This window comes from Polypterus senegalus, unplaced genomic scaffold, assembly GCF_016835505.1.
Source record: "Polypterus senegalus isolate Bchr_013 unplaced genomic scaffold, ASM1683550v1 scaffold_183, whole genome shotgun sequence".
NCBI lineage: Eukaryota > Metazoa > Chordata > Cladistia > Polypteriformes > Polypteridae > Polypterus > Polypterus senegalus.
Window position 1 is genome coordinate 1 of NW_024378169.1, and position 15,712 is coordinate 15,712.

The window sequence follows — 15,712 nt, forward strand, 5'->3', positions numbered from 1 at the left end:
ACCATCTTTTGTGATGGACAGCTATGTTGAGATCTTTCTAGATGTCCATCGTATCAAAGGTGGCGACGGGGACACTGGCTAATCTAGTAGACACTCTTTTGACTTTCTCATGTACGAACCTAAAAATCTGAAGTCGCAAACAATCTCAACAGTCTTGCGTTCCCGTATGGGGTATTGGCATTGCGCTTACATTGTCACACAGTTCGATCAGCATAGCTTTGGTCTTGTCATAGTTGATCTTCAACCCAAATGCGGCTCTGCTACTGCCACATGATGCATGTACACAGGTTAAAATGGAAGTACATTAGCTGGAGAGCTGGCGACGACTCTTTAGTCATTTGCACCTCATTATTAACTGAAGGCTGGTTAAGAAGACAGGCAACAATTAAAAGCCGAATGCAGCTGTTAAAAAGTAAAACATCCATCCATTATCCAACCCGTTATATCCTAACTACAGGGTCACGGGGGTCTGCTGGAGCCAATCCCAGCCAACACAGGGCGCAAGGCAGGAAACAAACCCCGGGCAGGGCGCCAGCCCACCGCAGGGCGCACACACACCAAGCACACACTTGGGACAATTTAGGATCGCCAATGCACCTAACCTGCATGTCTTTGGACTGTGGGAGGAAACCTACGCAGATACGGAGAGAACATGCAAACTCCAGGCAGGGAGGACCCAGGAAGCAAACCCAGGTCTTCTTACTGCGAGGCAGCAGCGCTACCCACTGCGCCACCCAAAAAGTAAAACAGGTAGGCAATTAAAGATTCTGAATTGTAACAAGCGAGTTAACTAAAATGAAGCCCAAAAAGACATATTGGCATAGCAGTAAATAAATGGCTTCTAATTAAGAAACTTGTTAAAGTCACCTCTGAGGACCACAATTGCTGTGTGTGAAAATCCCAAATATTCAGACCAGCACAAGTGGCATCAACAATCCCGCCAACATCTCTATCACGGAGATCACATTTTTTCCCGATTCTGGTGTTTGATGTGAACGTGAACTGAAGTGTACCCGTGTGATTTCTGGCGCTGCTGCCACGTCGTTGGGTGATTAGATGTCTGCAAGGCGTACAGATGATCCTAATGATCTTCTCAGTGAGTGTACAGTATGCATATGTGGGTTTTGCGACTAACTTGACGCCCTTGTTCAACATTCATTTCTACTTTGAGCCCTATTACGGCCTGGATACGCTTTGGCTGCTATCCTAAAATAGATTAATAATGTTAGTTTTTTTTTTTTTAAACAACAAAAGCAATTTTAGATCATATAAACTTCAATAAAACAAGTATTTACTTTCATTATATTTATTTCTAAAGCCACCAACAGTGTCATCGTCACACACCCTAAATGTTTGAAAAGCAAAAAGTATCGGCAATTCTTACACAATGCTTATGATACATAATACAAACACCTAAAACATTTGGGAATTTAAAAATGCAAAGCATCATGCGAGGCAAATGAAGGTGCATGCAGCATGAAGGACGAGCTTCATTCTACAACACTGCCCCCAAGAAGGTCCCAAAATATCTTGTTCATCAGTTTGTCCGTTTGTATTTTTTTTTTTTGTAACAATATCCAATATTAATGTGAACAGAAATATTCCGATATAAAAATCTAAATACAGGCTACTAAAGGATAAGTAGTACTTACTGTATGATGCTGGTTGGCAACCCTACAACACTGCACCACAGTCATCATCTGGTTATCTAATGGCAATAAAAACAGGACAAAAGACAGTAACACTAGACACACACAAAAGGGGAAAACATTCCAGTCCATTTGCCATATTGGATATCAGTACAGAGCCACTGTCTGATGAATGTAAACCACTAATGACTGGCGAGAAATAAATAAATGAAGAAATGGCTATTCAGAGGTGAAAAAAAGGTATAAAAATATGAAACGGTTTGGCTTGGGTTACTTCTGTAAATCGAGAACCCAACAGTCTCTGAGCACCAAGTGGCTTTGATGTGGCTACAAAGGTTGAGGGTCAAGGCTACCACCCCCTCGCAAGCAAATGGACTAAAATTCTACCGGATAAGTGCAGAAGAAGTGAGGCAGGAGCGGCCGTCCCTTCCTTACAATGCAATACTCATGCTTATCATCTTCACGAAAGTACAGGGATGAAAAGATGATCCGCGTTGACATGAATTTACCAGAAGGAGAAAGCAGCCAAATTAAACACACTGCCATTTCATGTCAAAAGCGTCGACTGTCACCGGCTTTAAGAACTCCTTGCCTGAAAATTGTCTTTTTATATAGTTGACCGCACAGGTGATGCGTAATGAAGTGCAAAAAGAAGAAGAAAAAAAAAATCTCCATTTCCTCTGTGGGTATGTCAGAAGTCAAAAGGCTTTTATTTATGAAATGAACCGTATAATCTCCGGTTTGATGGGTAGGATAAGTAAGGGAGAGGGGGAAAAAAAAAATAAAAAAGTCTAGTCAGTAGACACGGGTCGTGTTAGCAGGATATTTACTGGGCGGTCTCTCCTTTAAGCATTGAAATATTTCTCTACATTTTCTTCATCCGTTTCTTCGTCAGAAATTTCCTGATCTGAAACAAAGAGGGCACTCGCCAGGATCACGAGCGGAAAACGATGACAACCCCATCCACTTCATTTATTTGGGTGTGTTGTAAGCCAAGTGTCTCTGATTCATGGGGTTATCCGGAGACTTCATCCATTCTTTCTTGAGCAGTTGCTTAAGTTGGGACAGGCGCATGTTGGGATTTTCCTGTTTGAGCCGAGGCATGTTCACTTCCTCGAAGGCAGTAAAGGCCGCTTTCATCCTCCGCTCAGGGTGCCGGTCGAGCTGATCTGCAACGCTGAAAAGGACAAAATAAAGGTGGAGAGAAGTCAGAGATGGGCTGTGTGCATTTGATGTATTCATGTGAATCACATACTGTATGAAAAATGTATGATTTAAGGTCCAAATGAAAAGACTGCACACTGACAAAAAGAATTCATGTGTGAGTGCATATATAAAAATGTATACGTGTATTTTTATACCCTGCATCTGACTGTATATGTCCTGCACTCAACCGCTGATCGGCATGAAGGTTCCTCATGGGGGTGCTTAGTGATTATAGCTGCAGCACGCACCAAGCTTACAAACACATTTTGTTGGAGTTGCAGAGAAAGCAGGGATTTTGTTGAAGTAAATACTGTAATAAACCGTTCACCTGCATAGAATATGATTTGGTAAAGTACACACAGATAAAACTTGAATAAAAATATACAACAAGAAGACAACAGTAATAATTATTCTCCAAACAACCTCCAGAAGTTTACCAAAAATGTTAAAAATGTGTCACTTATATTTATATAGTATACAGTATATTATACATAGAAGTATGATTTTAATATGCATCATTTTATACAGTATTATACACACTCCAGAACACCATGAAATACCAGGAGATTTTAAATTTAAATCTGGGTCTTCTTACAAGAAACAAAAACTGGGTCATCTCTGCTTCTCCCAGCAGGACAATGCCCCAAAATATTTGTCCAAATCAACAAAACAATGGTTAAAATCAAGCTTCCAACTGTGGACATCTCAGTCCATGGACCTAAACCCCATTGAAAGCCTGTGGAGTGAGCTGAAGAGGAGAGGGAACAAAGAAGGGCCTACGATACTTGACAATCTAGAGCAGTGTTTCCCAAACTTGGTCCTGTGGCCACCCTGTGGCTGCAGGTTTTTGTTCCAACCAGCTTCTGTTTTTAATTGAACTCCTGGGCTAATTAAGTGAACTGATATTTCCCAAGTTCTGTGTTTAGGGAACAATACAGAAATTAGAAAACTCAGTATATGCGTCTTGGGAACTGCAGGTCTGACATTGTGGTCAGCAACTCAGGAGCGCCGCAAGGGACTGGACTTTCTTCGGTCCTGTTCAGCCAACATAAATCAGACTTCCAATACAATTCGGAGTCCTGCCACGTGGAAAAGTTCGCTGATGAGACTGCAATCGTGGGCTGCATCAGGAGTGGGCAGGAGGAGGAGTATAGGAACCTAATCAAGGACTTTGTTAAATGGTGCAACTAAAACCACCTACACCTGAACACCAGCAAGACCAAGGAACTGGTGGTGGATTTTAGGAGACCCAAGCCCCTCATGGACCCCGTGATCATCAGAGGTGACTGTGTGCAGAGGGTACAGACCTATAAATACCTGGGAGTGCAGCTGGATGACAAATTGGACTGGTCTGCCAATACTGATGCTCTGTGTAAGAAAGGTCAGAGCCGACTATACTTTCTTAAAAGGTTTAGCGTCCTTCAAATCTGCAATAAGATGCTGCAGATGTTCTACCAGACGGTTGTGGCGAGTGCCCTCTTCTACACGGTGGTGTGCTGGGGAGGCAGCACAAAGAAGAAGGACGTCTCACTCCTGGACAAACTTGTTAAAAAGGCAGGCTCTATTGTAGGAATAAAGCTGGACAGCTTAACATTTGTAGCAGAGCGACGGGCATTAAGCAAACTCCTGTCAATCATGAAGAATCCACTTAATAGTGTTATCTCCAGGCAGAGGAGCAGTTTCAGTGACAGACTGAGGAGACCCCACACTATGTGACTCTTCAATTCCACCTGGGGGAGTAAATGCTAACATTATTCAAAGTTATTGTCTGTTTATACATGCATTTTTATTACTGTTTAATTTAATATTGTTTTTTTTTTGTATCAGTATACTGCTGCTGGGTTATGTGAATTTCCCCTTGGGATTAATAAAGTATCTATCTATCTATCTATCTATTATATAGTGCCTTTCATATCTATCTATCTATCTATCTAAAAGGTACCAAGCAGTTATATAGGAATAATGTATTTTTTTCTTTATAACAGTATTTTCATCTTGATTTTCATTCTACTTTTCAAGGTGTTCTAATTGTTTAATTAATCCATTATTTACTAATTAGTGGGTCTGACTCTAAAGTAGTTGCAGCCTTTGATTATTCAGTGTTGTTAGCCTGCGTGTCTGATCTGCTCATTTTAAACTGTCATTAATAAGATACAACAAAGGGGAAAAAACTGCACAGAGAAAGGGCAAAATATAACAAAAGCTGAAATAATAAATGTCTTATGAATGTAAAAATCATGCTGCTGTGCTTTTCTGAATGTCGAATAAAAGAAAAAAACAATACCAGCTAATTAAATGAGCTCAGTGTTATTAGGTGTTGTCACCGATTAGGAATCTGGTTGGAACAAAAACCTGCAACCACAGGGGGTCCCCAGGACCGAGTTTGGGAAACACTGATCTACAGCTTAGGCTCTTAAACTATGGGACGCATGCTGTCTAAAAAAATGGCCACTCAGGGTCATGACTAACAATATTACTCAACGGGAAAGGGTTGTGTACGATTAGCCAAGTGTCCTGTGGAGAATCACTGCAGGCACTTTAAGCAAACACTATCAGCCCATTACAACATGCGTTGGTGATTCTCCAAGGGGGACTGAAGGCAGTGATTCTCCAAGAATAACAAAACCCCCTGACTCAAACAGGGTGCCAGTTCATTGCAGGGTGAATTGCACAATGCAACACACACATAAACATGGGCAAATTAACCTTTACTAATCCACCTAACCTGAATGTCTTTGGACAGCAAGAGGAAACCCACCCAGACACGGGGAGCACATGCAAGGAAGACATGGGACACAAACCCTGGTCTCCTTACTGTAAGGCAGCAGTGCTACGCATTGTACTGAGGCTAGGGATCTGCACTGGCAATTGGAAGGTTGCCGGTTCGAATCCTGTAAATGCCAAAAGGGAATCTGCTCTGTTGGGCCCTTGAGCAAGGCCCTTAACCTGCAATTGCTGAGCACTTTGAGTAGTGAGAAAAGCGCTATATAAATGCAAAGAATTATTATTACCACCATGCCACCTCCACTAAAATATGTATGTGTGTGTCCGAGTGTGTATATATACAGGGTGGTCCAGATCTAATTATGCAACTTTTAATGCAATGCAGGAAAACAATACAAAAGAATTGTTAGAAATATCTTGTAACAAACGAAAATGGACTTACATTGAATTAATTCACTGATTTCACTGCCATCTATCGGCAACAAAAATACATTTTTGTGAATTCTCTATGTAATAAACTTAATAAGTTACAGTGTAATGAAAATTGCATAATCGGATCTGGACCACCCTATATATCTATACTGTATATATATATATATTACAATCTTCCTACCAAAAAAAGAAAATTGTATTTGCCAGACAGGAAACATCAATCAACAGATACATAGATAATAAAGGCACTAAATTTTAGACAGACAAACAGACATGAAAAGCACTATAAGATGGATGGATGGATGGATGGATGGATGTCCCACCCAGGGAGGAGGTGGAGTCCTTACCCGGCTGGGATACTATAATAGAAGGATGGACTAAATGTGGACTACACCATGCCAGAATGTTTTATGATTCCTGTCCTGAGTGGGATTTCCAAAGATCCCAAGAACCAGGAGGGTGCAGTTTAACCCCCACTTTAATAGGTGTCAGTGTCTCTCGTGTAGAATCCCAGTTTTGACACCTGCAGGGCTACATGGGACTTGGAATCCGGAGGTGCAGCTCTATAGGGGTCTCTGGAAGATGATAAAGGGTGCTGCTGGAGGAAGACCTCCCTGGCTTTCTCATAACCTGAAAGTGCTCCCAATGGGCTATATGACATCACCAGAAGTATTCCTGTGTCCTCAATAAAACAGACTGCAAGACCTTGTTGAGGCCAGTTGAGCCTGGGAGGAAGAAAGGTAGCAATCATCTACAAGAAGTGGAAGTAAAGTGGTAGAGAGAGAAGACGAGTGAAAGTAGGACAGACAACCTGTATGTATTTTTTTTACAAGGTATTCTTGCAATAAATACCCATTTTATTTGAATGTGAAACTGATTTGTGTGCTCGTGAATGGGGTTTGGGGCTCAGTGGTGCCCCCTAGCCTTCACGACAGATAGATATTCTCAGCACTCTTGGCCAAATTACATATTTTGTTAAAAACTGAAGTATGAGGGCAGCATGGTGGCGCAGTGGTAGTGCTGCTGCCTCACAGTAAGGAGACCTAGGTTCGCTTCCTGGGTCCCCCCTGCGAGGAGTTTGCATATTCTCTCCATGTCTGCATGGGTTTCCTCCCATAGTTCAAAGACATGTAGGTTGGGTGCTTTGGCGATCCTAAATTCTCCCTGGTGTGTGCCCTGCCCGGGATTTGTTCCTGCCCTGTGTTGGCTGGGATTGGCTCCAGCAGACCCCCATCACCCTGTGTTAGGATATAGCAGGTTGGATAATGACTGACTGAAGTACAAAACAGTCATTACAACTTCAAGACGACAAATTAAAACAATGGCATTTTTATAATAATGTTAACATACAATTATGATTTTTTTTTGATGAACTAAAAAATATTAACAAACAAAAGTAAATATGACATTTTGAAAAGTTTGGGCACCCTACTAATTCAGTACTTGGTAACACCCCATTTGGCACAAATCACGGCTTGCAAGTGTTTTTATAGTCAGCAAGGAATTTATGAATTTTTGTTTTAGACTTTGTACCTTGTTCTTCCTTGATATTTAAATTCTATTTTTACATCTTTTTTTCTGTCCATGCTTGATCCATTTTTTATATTGTTGTTTATTGATTACTATTTGCATTATTCTGTTTTTAACTAGTTTCGCATATAATTGTATTTACAAGCATCCATGCCGGTGTTAACATGTTCTTTGTGCTTTGTTTTTTGGTTTCCAAGGGGTGGCGGGGGGCACCCGTTTATTGGCATCAAGAGTTGGCCATCAGTCCCCTACTGTGGTGCTGCGTGTGAGGGGTCTCTGGCAGTATGGGACAGGCTTGTGGGTTTGGGCTGCTGTCTAGTGTTCACTGGGGAAACAAGCTGATTGTTTATTTAATATGCAGGTACAACTGGCTCTACTGTTCCTCACTGACACTCCAATGATTGTTAAGAAAAGAATCACGATAAAGAAAGTAAAAGAGAGAAAAAAGTAAATCAAGAATGGGAAAAATTGGCAAAGAGCAGGGAAAAGATCGGGATTATAAGCCAGTGGAATGGACAAGTGAGGGAGTGAGGAGAACAGCAATTTGTAGAAGCAGTTGCGATTGAGAGCTCCAGGAGTCCTGCAGGACCGAAGGCAGGTGGGCAGGACGATGGACACACAGCTTCTGAGTATCCCACTACTATTGTGGGGTGTGTCAGGGGTGGACAGGAGGAGGAGTTCATGGGTCTGGTAGGTGACCTTATGGGATGGTGTTGGTCACACCAACTGCTTTTGAACATTTCCAAAACCAAGGAGATGGTCTTGGATTACCGTAGGTATGTGGAGTGGGAGTCAAGACCAATAAAATACCTTGGAGTGCAGTTGGATGACACGCTGGACTAGTCAGAAAACACGAAGGCTGTGTTCTGGAAGGGGTGAAGCCAGCTCTATTTTTTTTTTCTTGCATATGCAAGAAACTTCAGCAGATGTTCTATCAGTCGGTGGTTGCCAGTACTCTCTTCTATGCTGTGGTGTACTGCAGTGGTAACTTGAAGGAGAGAGATGCTAAGCGTACTGACAAGTTGATCATGCGAGCAGGATCTGTGGTTGATGTAGAAATTGACTCTCTGGTGACAGATTCAGAGAGGAGGACACTATGCAAGCTGCTATCTATTACGGACAGTGAACATCACCCACTATACACCACCATAATTAAGCAGAGGAGTTTGTTTAGTGGCAAGGCTGCTATCACAGTACTGCATTACAGACAGATACAAAAGATCTTTTGTGCCCTGAGCCATTAGAAACTTTAACTCCTCCTAGCAAAGGGGTTTGGGAATGAGTGGTTGAGTTCTGGCCCTGATGCTGCTTCTCTGCTCATACATTATATTAACTGTGTTAGTTAGGCACTACCTTTAATATCTCACCTCTTGGTCACTACTGTCTAACCTTTCAGAACGTGTCACTTTTAACATGTTACCCTGTCCGCTGAGGCCATGTCACTTTATTTTACTTAAATTTCGCTCGCCAACCCCTATCCCTTCTCGTCAGCGCTATGCGCCGTTGTGAAGAGGGGGCCAGAAGGCACTCCAAGGAGTCGTGGCTGCTCCTCCAAAGCCCCTCTTAAACGGTGCAGTTGTTTTTTTACCTCCTCTTTGCTCAATCAGCTGCTGCCTCCGTGCCACGAGATCTGCACTTTGCTCACCTAACCCTAAACCCCTGATCGCCAGCGCTATGCACCGTTGTGAAGAAGGGGTGCTGAATACACCCCAAGGAGACGCAGTCGCTCCTCCGAAACCCCTCTTAAATGGTGTTCAAATGAGAAACAAATAACAGTTGCTATTTTTACCTCCCCTTTGCTCGATCAGCTGCTGGCTTTCAGCTGCTGCCGTGCCGCATGATTTGCATCTTGTGCGGTGCTTCAAACATTTAAAAGCCTGTACAGCAGCTGTCCTTTTGTCTCACTGCCTTGTCTCTCTTCTCCCCCAGACATCCTCAAAGACTATTCGATCTCTTTTCGCTGTTCCGTTATTGCACCGATAATATTTTCTGTTTGTTCGCACTAATGCGATGTTTACTCTCATTTTTGTGAGACTTTCGAATTTTTCTACTTCCATTATCTCTAAACTGCTCTACATGTGTTTTACGGGACTTGCTCCAAAGGTTGCAAGTATGACGTGACTTGACCGTCTCACGTGACGTGAAAGTGTCTCTCTTCAAAAGATCACGTCTTGTCACAGGAAAAAAGTCTCGTATCGTTGCAAAATTTTTATTTATTTTTTTTTTATAACAGAGAGATGCCATTTGAGTATCTGTCACTTTAACATTATGTGCCACCTGTCATTTTGGTAGTATAGTATTATTTGTACTGGCATTATTGTATATACCAGCTTGTGATTCCATTATTTGTAAAGTATTTGTTATTTGGTATAATTCTTCGCTACTGGTACTTCAGTTTCTCTCGGGATCAATAAAGTATCTTTCTCTCTCAATGGTGATTCACTGAGGTGGCTGTGATGCGAGTCAAAGTGGGTATTGGGCTTGTCGGGGTCTGTGCCGTGCTGTGGAAACATGATAGGTGAGCGGGAGAGGCGGGGGGTATCGCAGGAGAATGGGGAGAGGGGGGGAGCATCCAGATGTTAACCGTGTTTTAACCTTGATTTTTGCCTTTCTTGGATCAAGTTATTTATTTTGCTAAGACTTGCACTGGGTGTGATGAGGCTGGACAGGATTAGAAATGAGGACATTAGAGGGTCAGCTCAGGTTTGACGGTTGGGAGACAAAGTCAGAGAGGCGAGATTGCGTTGGTTTGGACATGTGCAGAGGAGAGATGCTGGGTATATTGGGAGAAGGATATTAAGGATAGAGCTGCCAGGGAAGAGGAAAAAGGAAGGCCTAAGAGAAGGTTTATGAATGTGCTGAGAGAGGACATGCAGGTGGTGGGTGTGACAGAGCAAGATGACAAGGACGGAAAGATATGGAAGAAGATGATCTGCTATGGCAACCCCTAACGGGAGTAGCCAAAAGAAGAAGACGACGACGACGAAGTATCAAGTTATTTATTTATGGACTGATCTTTTAACTCCCACAGATGAGTAATGGGTTTTATTTATGAACACTGCCTTGTTGGATAAAAAAAACACAATGCACATTTTCACCGATTTTGTTGTTTTGATTCCACATTGCACTAGTCCATCCCAGTCATGACTGTCAATGTCCCATGGGATCACAACTATAAAGGCTGAGAAAGCACACAGCCCCTTGAGGTTTAATACTTCTGCTTTATCGTGCAATTAATTTTTTGTATTTTTGGATTATTATTATGATTCTATTTTTACCTTTTTTTTTTTTAGAATCTGTATTGGGACATATTTACTCTGAATTGTCTATTTCAGGCAACTCCACCTCTGACTTTTATGCTCCTCAGAGCTTCCTTCGTGTCACAGCAGTTTTGTAAAATAAATCTATTTTTATTTACAATGATTGTTTATCTGGTCTTTATGTTTTGCATGCCCCAGTTTGATGGGTCCTTCCACTTGTGGGGCCTTTTGCAGCAGTTTTTGGGACTTTGTGCTGAGGTACTCCCAAGCAAGATCACTTTCCAGTTGTGAGATATTCTAATGCTGTCAGAGCATGTTTAAGATCTACCCACAGAATGTCAATGATGTTCAAGTCAGGGGACCATGAGCGCCATTCAAAACGTTCATCTCATGTTTTGTGGGGTATTTCATGGCAGTGTGTTTTGGATTGTCTTGTTGTAGAAGTCACCCTTTGTTCAGCTTCAAGTTCCTGGTGCCATACTTATGGTGTTCTTTTCGTCAAATGTTGCTCCTTTTATTCTTTGAAAAAACCCTTTGTGGCCAAAGATTTCAGTTAATAACTTCATCTGTCCAAAGCACATGGTTTCAAAATGCCTTTCTGCTTTTTGCAGATAATGTTTTTTGCGATGGTCACAGGTCAGGTTTCTTTCTGGTGGCTCTCCCACGATGGCCATGTCTACAGGAGAGCAGTGCACCCTCATGCCATTCTCCACAGGTTCCTTGCGGTCACATGGGCGTTCTCGTTTGCTTTTCTGAAAAGCATACAAGCAATTCTGTCTGTCAGCTTTCTTATTCTTCCACATCTTGCCGTGACCTCTATGGTTTCTTTAGCTGCTTTACAAAATGACACTTTGAAATGTGGAAAATGCTACCTGAAAGCACTTTGATACATTTTTGACATTCTTCCTTTGCTCTGTAGGCATCAGTCAGATGATTTTTCCTGTTTTCAGCCAGATGCTTAGGAGATCCCAAGGTTGTTAATTTCTGAAGAGTCAAAGAATTTACTGGGTTCTTCAGCTGACAATTCCTTACGACAATTCTTGACCAGACTAATACTTAATGAGCTATGCCAGACCAGATTAACAAACTAACAAAGTTTTGAGATCTCACAACTGAAAGCCGTTTTAATGTTTTTATTATGTCACTAGCTGTGTAAGCCCGTGCTGTAAAAAGCATGGGGTCCTAGAAACTTTTGAAATCGTCAGAAAAAAAATTGAAATGCATAGATGTCAAGGTAATTGAAAGGGACTACTCTGGGCACCTCTCTCCTAGGAGGTTTCGTGTTGCCGACGTGCTCGCATCGTTTGTGGTTAAGCGGCTGTCTTTCTTTGTAGGTCTCCTTTTGCCGACGTGCTCGCATCGTTTGTGTATTAGTGACGGAAGAAATGTAAAAGAGATACATTTTCGCCGATGTGCTCGCCTCGCTTCTGTGTTAGCCACTAAGCGAGTGAATCTCTCTTCGGAGGTTTCGCTTTGCTGATGTGCTTGCCTTGCTAGTGTATCCTCGGAGATGGAGCCCTTACCCCAACTCCACGGCTCATTTCCGGGCCGGACAGACACACACACTTCCACATGTAGATGTTTATATATAAGATATGGCCAGAGTTGTACAACCCTTAGCTTGGAACTGACATAGTTAGAGAGAATTCTGTGTGGCATCCCTTAGAACATCAAAACAGAGCAATTCACATTGGTCCACTGCTGTATCATTTTTGAAAGTAGTCGTCTGGTCAGTGCTTGTCCTTTGGCATGCCTGCCTTTTGTTCTTTTCCCAGCTTAAGTGATCCCACGCGTCTTTAATTGTGCTGACTTTGGGTCTCTGAGGTGGCCAACCTAATCTCATTAGTGTTCAAACTGCAGACTTCTGCTCCAAGTAGGTCTTAATTGTGTTTGGGGTCGTTACCGTGTTAAAAGATAATGCTTTCGCCAATAAGTTGTTTTCCCCAAAGGTATGGAAAAGATCAATCAAAATTTAGGCACATATATCAGCAGCCATCATTCCATCGCTTTTAACCAGATCCCGTACACTGCTGAATGAAATGAAATCCCAGAGCATAACAGAGCTTGGATTGTGCCACTCAGAAGCCTGAAGACAGCCCATTTGCGTACTTCTTGGCAACTCTTCAGATACACTGGCATCATCGTAAGACAAAAAGTTCAAATTTGGACCCATCAGTCCGTAAGATTTTCTGCTATATGTCCTCACAACATGCTTTATGAACTTTTCTATATGACAGTCTCTTGTGCATGTTAGCTTTCCTCAAGAATTGTTTCTCAGCTACAACAAACCCTACCAGACCATGCAGCATTTCTTCAGATTCTGTTCCATTTTTCCTCAAAAACAGACCTTTGGTGGATGTGGCCAAACAGTTCAAAATTTAACTTCATTTGTTCACAGCACTTGGTTCTAAAATCCCTACCTTGTGAAGATGCTGTTTTGCACACTTGAGAAGACTTTTTGTGATGAGATTGCAGGTAAGGTTTCTTTTTGATGGCTCTTTCATACGGGCCACGTTTGCATAATAGTGCAGTGCACCACCAACTCCTTTCATGGCAGGTCCCTTGCCGTGATTTGGGGTTTTTGCTTTCCCTTCCTGCTGTTCTGACAGTTGTCCTGGTCTTCCAGATTGTGGCTTGAATACACTGGTTGCCCCTAACTATTATTCCTTATTGCCGTTTTGGGCCGTGGAAATTGCTAGCTCAAAACGCTTTGACATCTGTTGTAACGCACGTGCGCATAGTGGACAGCTTAACAGCTTGGGTGATATAATAACCCACCACGCCAGGGGTTGGCGCTGTGTAATAACAACTTTTCTCTTCCTACCTCTGCAGACTGGAAGATAGACAGATTTACCACCACTGATGTCACTTCCGACGTCCGTCCACCCAGTCCCGCCGGACTTCTTCTCCGCCATCTTATATCGGTTTTGTTATCAACTTGTGTCTGAGAAGACATTTTTAACAATTATTGTGTGTTTTCTTTACTTCAAAATATTCAGTCATACGGGGTTAACAGGGTGGTGCCCCACACATCTTCATCATGGTGTTGTCTGTTCTCTTACATTGTTTATAGCATTTCCAAGCTTAGTAGACATCACTTAGTTTCATTTTCAGATCCTCATTTAGCTGCTTTGAAGAATCCATGATTGATGAGTGTTGCACAATGTTCGAAAAGTCAAACTATTTTGTAAGGCTATGTAATGACAACTCTTGACCAGATCTAATCAGCTAAACCAGAGCAGACTAACGGCCTAGTGAGTTCAAGGACCTGAAAACTCAAAAGGTGCTCAAACGTTTACTCTTCTAAAGTAAAGTACTCTTTACACTTCATAAAAATGCCACTGTTCTAGTTTATTTGTTGTCAGAGTTGTATTTACTCTTCTTTACTTCATATGTCAACAAAATATACAATTTGGCCAGAGGTGTCTGGACTTTTGTATGGAACTGTGTTTGATTACAACAGAAAAACCAAGAAAACTGGAGAAAAGCTCTAGCAGACTCAAAGATAATGTGCAAGTTGTACCCAAACTGCAACTGGGCACAGAATTTGCACCTCAGATGCTTAATTCCTGAGGCAGTGGTGCTGATATTGCTCCTTCACGACACCCCTTGTGGTTTAAATTAAACTCTAGTATTATGCCAAAACTAATTTTAGTATAACTAGGGGGCTTCACCCCCTGCTCGCCTCACTCGCCAACCCCCCAAGCCTGCGCTACGTGCCACCCACTTTGCGACTCTGCCACTCGCGTGTGTGGATTTCACTTTCACCAAACAACAAATCTTTTAATTCACGTGGATATTGCCTCTTCACTGGGGAAAAAACACTACTTTTCCCTGATAGCAACACAAATTAGATGTTCTACAAGTCTCCGGCTTAAAGTTTAAATCCGAACAATATATTCAATCTCTTTTCGCTGTTACGTTATTTCACAGAGTAATAATTTCCGTTTGCTTGCGCTAATGCGATCTTTACTATGATTTTATCATTTATTTTATCATTTACTATCATTAGTCGGCTTAAGACCTACTTGTTTTCTTCTGTCTTTCATTGTGTATGATGGGATTGTGGTGGATGTTACAATTGGTTGTTTTATTAATCTGCTTTTGCATGATTGTTTGTATTGGGTTTATTTTTATGCTTTTTGTACAGCACTTTGGCGCAACCTCTGTTGTTTAAAATGTGCTTTTATAAATAAATAATCTAATGTAATCATTTTTTAGAGACTTTTGAAGTTTAGTACTGTCGTTATCTCTATCCTGCTCTGCATGTGTATCACGCCAAAGTTTTGGAACCTCTTTACGAAGTTCTACTTTGTCATCTACTCTTTGTCTTTTATTTCCGGCCCCAGGCGTGGTTAAATCTCTTGGCACAAAGTCTTGTCTCGTTTGGACTTGAAAGTATCTCTCTGAAAAAGTCACATCTCGTCCCAGGATTTTTTTTTATATAATATACTGTATCAACACATCCTAGCTGATGAACGCCTCAGTGGTTTATCTCAGTTTTTTCCTTGTGAAACAGATGGGCACTGACCTGAGCACTGCGATGGCATCTTCTATGGTCCTGGCCTCCACGCTGCCTTCTTCGGGAATAATGCGGTTGATATTCTCTTCCAAAGGTGCATCCAAATGACTCTTTGTCTTTTCTGCAGGGGTAAAAGCATATGAGAAGTTAGCCTTACAAAATTACTATGCTGCTTTACTTTCTGAATCACCCCATGGAATATTGAAAGAAATGAAAAGGCGTAATCTATAAACCCTTATTAGGCATATTTCAGCAGTCACTTCAGAAAGGAGAAGTACATGAGGACTGGAAAACTGCAAATGTGACTCCAATCTTCAAGAAGGGAGACAAAATGGATCCTAGTAATTACAGACCAATTAATCTTACTTCTTTGTCATGAAAAATTATGG

At 41.8% G+C, this 15,712-nt stretch overlaps 1 protein-coding gene across 1 annotated transcript; it reads right to left on the reverse strand.

Annotated features, from left to right (window-relative positions):
• Window positions 1-1,555: 1,555 nt before the first annotated feature.
• Window positions 1,556-15,475, reverse strand: LOC120519558 (coiled-coil domain-containing protein 124-like; the record flags this gene model as incomplete). The annotated part of the gene is made up of 2 exons (XM_039742511.1): window positions 1,556-2,826; window positions 15,333-15,475. Coding segments are annotated over 2 exons (348 nt in total), but the record flags the coding sequence as incomplete, so codon positions are not given.
• Window positions 15,476-15,712: the final 237 nt, after the last annotated feature.